The sequence below is a fragment of the Lactuca saligna genome, chromosome 4 (genome assembly GCF_052625555.1).
Source record: "Lactuca saligna cultivar CGN05327 chromosome 4, ASM5262555v1, whole genome shotgun sequence".
Lineage (NCBI taxonomy): Eukaryota > Viridiplantae > Streptophyta > Magnoliopsida > Asterales > Asteraceae > Lactuca > Lactuca saligna.
Window position 1 is genome coordinate 287,138,462 of NC_136420.1, and position 5,183 is coordinate 287,143,644.

General features: G+C 35.6%; 1 protein-coding gene across 1 annotated transcript; it reads right to left on the bottom strand.

The window, feature by feature from the left end:
- Positions 1-1,328: 1,328 nt before the first annotated feature.
- Positions 1,329-4,867, bottom strand: LOC145043744 (mannose-6-phosphate isomerase 1-like). The gene is made up of 5 exons (XM_078992487.1): positions 4,401-4,867; positions 3,780-3,947; positions 3,420-3,632; positions 2,014-2,280; positions 1,329-1,933 (listed from the first exon to the last, which is right to left on the bottom strand). The coding sequence occupies exons 1-5, from the start codon at positions 4,716-4,718 to the stop codon at positions 1,532-1,534; spliced, it is 1,368 nt and encodes a 455-aa protein (XP_078848613.1). The 5' UTR covers positions 4,719-4,867; the 3' UTR covers positions 1,329-1,531.
- Positions 4,868-5,183: the final 316 nt, after the last annotated feature.

Here is a 5,183-nt window from a genome sequence, read left to right on the forward strand (position 1 = left end):
TAGATCAAACTTGGTTAAACCCTGGTCAAAGTGAAAATCAATCCACACTCGAAAGTCCCACAATCCACTAGTCGCATCATGACCTCTAATGGTCACATCATGACCTAATAAGTTAAAACGGTAGAGGAATACCATCCTCACGTTGTGACACCCATGTGCTCACATCGTGAGAAAGCTCCAATCAGAAGTTCTTAATGAAACTCTTAATCCCTTTTGGCCAAGCAACCAAGTCCTCCATAGTGTCCTATTTACTCCAGAACATCATAACAATCATGGCTTTTTAGACAAGCATGTCCCACACACTAACTAGGGCACAAAAGAGGAAATGACACCAAATCTCATGCAATATTCTTACAACTCAACCATATTCCAGATCTAGCATCCATACTACTCAAGGGACACTAAAGGTCCATAAAGTTGGCAACTTTATGGATTTCAACCATTACATCATCTTGAATATGAAGGATTAAGCATAAAAACTTAGATCTAAGCTTATGGACTTATAAAGCAATGAACTTGAAACTCACAAAAGGTCCAGAACGTGTGAGAATGCTTGATGGAGAGACTTGAATGCATAAATGATGGACTAGATGCTCTTCATCTTCTTCTCTTTGGCTAGAATCACCACAAGTAAGCTCAAGATCAAATATGGATGTTAGGGTTTCAAAAAGGAGTACAAGGAGGTGATGGAGGATGAGGGTGGGCTAACCCTAGCCTTCACTTCCTTTAAATACGGGATAAAACCCCCAAAATTAGGGTTTCCTCGCAAGCTGATCTCATGTCGTGAGTCATATGTGCTCACGTCGTGAGCCCAAATGTGATGAGCGATTGCACTAACCTACTCATGACGTGACATACATACCTCACTGACTCGGCTAGGAAAGGAGGATGTCAGCTATTAGAGTAGTCAAGGTTCAATTAATCAATCAAGAAAGAGAAGATCAATTATATTATAAACATATTAGACATGGTATTTTTCCCATAATCAAGGCTCTCATTAAGCAAAGGCATACTTACAAATAACAATGAAATAAGGCCTAACATTTTTAGGCTAACAATAATGCAACATTGGGCTAAAGAAGAACATGTTTTCCAAAACAATTTGGGTTTCGGTTTTTGGTTTTTTTGCACATCTATTCTATTAATTTGTGAAATTCAAATATGGATAGATACATTTACAAGTGCTTAGCATGATGTGAGGTTCAACAAACATAAAACCACTATATTGGGTTCATTTAACAACACCTTATGACATTGTTTAAAATCCCAGTAATAAACGCCTGTCAACTACATGCCAACGAGTATGACTTCCCACTCTTCCACATGACTAATCACAAAAAAAATCCATACATACACTAATTGTCATTACAAGTTTATTAAACAATACAAGAACAAACATCAATAAAACAACAAATATGACTAGATCTTATACACTAATCTTTTCATTTTTTGACAACTATATATCACTTTCACTATAAAATAAATTACAAAAAAACAACAATACACACATGTACACACCAACTCCTGAATGTCATGTCGATAATTTTGAAAACATCAAGTGGTTAACTCCCGCTCTATACATATGCAACTCAGATTCTGTACTCACATGAACCTCAGTATTCGCAGGAGCAAAAAACACATCTCCTCCACAAACCATGTCCTCACACGATGACGTGGAAGATGGTGATGACGCTGACGATGATGATGACATTGACAGCAAGGATGATGATGATGATGATGATGTGGACGATGACGTGTACATTGATCCTTGTCCTGAATGAATTAAGAAAATAGATGGGCCCGGTACAGCTGGAAAAACGACAGATGCTCCTTGGTTGAGTATGCAACGTTCCACCTCGAATTCCTCAAATGGAGGGTTGTATCTTGTGGTGTATGCGTTTAGTGGGACCCCCTTCAAGATTTGTGGTGACCCCTAAAAAAATATATAAAAACAAAATAGTTATGATTTAAAGAATATGAAAGGTTTGGTTATATTGTGGAATGTAGAGTCACCTGCTTATAAGTAAGCATTGCACAAAGGATTTTTACATCCCGATTCTTTGGAGTAAGGCCAGCACGCACAACGTTATCTGAATTTGCCATGCACTCAACACAATCACCGCTTAAATAGGCATGGGGTTCATTTGATGCTATGTATAAAGCTTCACCGGGTTTTAGTTTAATATGATTGAAGAGAAATGATGCTATGACACCAATGTCACTTGGGTGTTGTTCTTCTAGCTTCAATGCTAGGGATTCCTTGCTAGTTAACTGCCTTGTCTATTCGATAATCAAAAGAATTACAAGTTATTAGTGTAATGTGATGGAATTGGTTATTATGAATAGCAAAAGTTAAAAAATAAAAAAGAACAAGATATATAAGGCAGTGTTTGGAGCCAATAAGCTTAGCTTATTTTTTGAGCTTTTTTAAGTTGTCATTTTGGCAAAGCTTATAAGTTAGTTTTTTTTTAAGCTACTTAGGCTAAGTTTGGCGTACTAGCTGATAGCTGAAAAGCTAGATGATAGCTAAAAAGTTAGCTGTTAAATAAAAAACTAACTGATAGTTGAAAAACTAGCTCATAAAAAATGACGTTTGGTAAAACTAGCTAAAAAGTTAGCTGAAAAATATGAAATGACATAAACGAACATTTAAAAGAATGTGTTTTTATAATTAATTAAGAGGTATATTTGGAAAAATTTTAAAAAGCTCCTGAAATGCTAGTCTAAGTAGTTTTTTAAAAAGCTAGCTTATAAGCTACTTTTTGGCTTTGCCAAATACGACAACTTAAAAAAACTCGAAAAATAAGCTAGCTTTCCAGCTAGCTATGGCGCACCAAACACAGCCTTAGGCTGTGTTTGGTTTGGTGGGCCACAACTAGCTTATTTTTAATGCTTTTTTAAATTGTCGTGTTTAATAAGCCAAAAAGTAGCTGATAAATTAGCTTTTTAAAAGCTACTTAGACTAGCTTTTCAGGAGCCTTTTTATAATCTTCCGAATTCACCCAATTAATTATAAATAAACATATTCTTCTAATGTCCTTTTATGTTATTTTATATCTTTCAGCAAGCTTATCAGCTACTTTTACCAAATGTTATTTTTTGTCAGCTAGCTTCTCAGCAAACAACTAGCTTTTTAGCTAGTTTGCCAAACATAACCTTAGACTAGCTTTTCAGGAGTTTTTTTTAAATATTCCAAATATACCCTTAATTAATTATAGAAAACGTATTATCCTAAATACCCTTTTATGTCATTTTATATATTTCAACTAACTTATCAGCTGGTTTTTACCAAACTCTAAGCTTGCAGCTAGTTTTTCATCTAGCAGCTAGCTTTTAAGCTAGTATGCCAAACATAGCTTAAATAAAGTTAAGCATTACGCCAATAGCAATAAACAGAATGGATTTTAACTTTGAAGTACCTTTTTTTCCATGTTTAGCCGTGTGATTAATTTGGAAACTACTGCAGAAATGACCTCACTTTCAGATGACATGAGTTTAATGAAAATTGACTGAAGAAACTGCATTTCTTTTGCCCCCTTATCTTGCTCATTGAGAGGTAAAACTTGGTATGCATATGCAACACCAACCACTTCCTTGATCTCAGGAACATTTTCAAGCACATCTTCAAGCTCCTATAAATCACAAGTCTCTGTGAGTAAATTATATCATATCATGTAAACTTTAAAGCTGTTGACCTAGTCAAGTTATCATGCACTCAATTACACAAATAAAGGAGAAAATGAATACTGGAATGAGATTATAAAAGAGATTATTTTTACCTCAAAAGTAATGAACCCACATAAGGCCTCAAACTCTGTTAATGCCAAAACCATTTCAGGCTTGTGGTTTGCATCTTTATACACATTTGGCTTCAACATACGAAGGAATCCTGCTAATTCTTTGTCAGGATGAGCCTGTATTGACAATGCCCTTGCAACTGAAAGAACCTGAAGTAGAAGTTTGTGTCTATTAGCTGCAACTATATGGTATAAAGAGAGTATAATACAGTATCAAAGTGTACAAATTTAGTACTCATGTATGATCATAGCTCTTCACAGTTGAAAATGTTATAACTTTACACTCAGATTGTAGTTCACTGAATTTACAGAGCAAGGTAAAATAAAATCAAGCGGAAGTACCAAATATGATGATGATGTAATTGAAAGTGTTCGACTAAACCTAATTTTGGATCTTTAGCAACTTTAAATGAAATCAATACCAATTGATTGTAGTGATTGTAGGTAATCATACCTAAAAACGTAACGAAATACCTCAATAATTTCCTGTTACCTTCTTGATTACAATTGAAAAGAAATCTGCTAAAGGAAGATCAACTACCCACTTATCAAAAACGGCAGATTCAAACGTAAACAGACCATAAAGGAGGAATTGGCAATCACCTTGAACATGAAGGGAAGATCAACTCCCCACCTATCAACAACAGTATCACCTAAAACCTCAGGATTCTTCGAAATCCAAGACTTCAAACTCACATTCCCGATCCCCTTATCGTCGACTAGAAACGATGGCCCGGAGGCATGAGTTCCCATCCAAAACTCAGCGTAATGTTTGCTTTCTTCGATTTCATCAATAGAATCTCTCAATAACAGCCTCGCAACAAGTGATTCGTGTCCAGTTCGACCCCAATCGTAGTTTTGAACTGCGCATTTCAGCCTTACAAGATCTCCGTCATATTTCCTATTTATCTCCATCACCATTATACGAGAGAGATATAAGGAAACGCTATATACACTACCGGCATGAGAATGGTTTGGACTTCGGCGATGGCGGTCGCAATGGCGATCGCGCTGGGGACAGCGACTTCGAATATCCGAAGACCACCGACGCCTTACATCGGAGGTCCTCCCAACTTTAAGGGGGGATCCCCTGAATAACGCAAGAAGTTGCTTGAATTACCCTTCTGGTTTACCAAATTTCTAAAACCACCCCATGAAATTAAGGGTACAAGTTTGGTTACAATGGGTTTAAGTTTCCAATCTATCTCTTTCTAATGATTAAAAAAATGTATTTAATTATTCACTAAACTAACAATTATTAACATAACATGGTTCTTAATAAAACTTACTACTTTCAGTATTTTAGGAAACTAATTATTTTGTCTGGAATTTATTATTTCACACCAACAAAAAAAAATTTAACAATACAATACATTTCAGAATGTC

What these genes read in the sequence shown, in the direction of transcription:
- LOC145043744 (XM_078992487.1), bottom strand. Translation starts at nt 4,718, where the DNA reads ATGGTGATGGAGATAAATAGGAAATATGACGGAGATCTTGTAAGGCTG. An exon ending in ATCTTCCCTTCATGTTCAAG is followed by an intron (nt 3,948 to 4,400) that starts GTGATTGCCAAT and finishes CTTCTACTTCAG; the next exon opens with GTTCTTTCAGTTGCAAGGGC. An exon ending in GTGGGTTCATTACTTTTGAG is followed by an intron (nt 3,633 to 3,779) that starts GTAAAAATAATC and finishes TGTGATTTATAG; the next exon opens with GAGCTTGAAGATGTGCTTGA.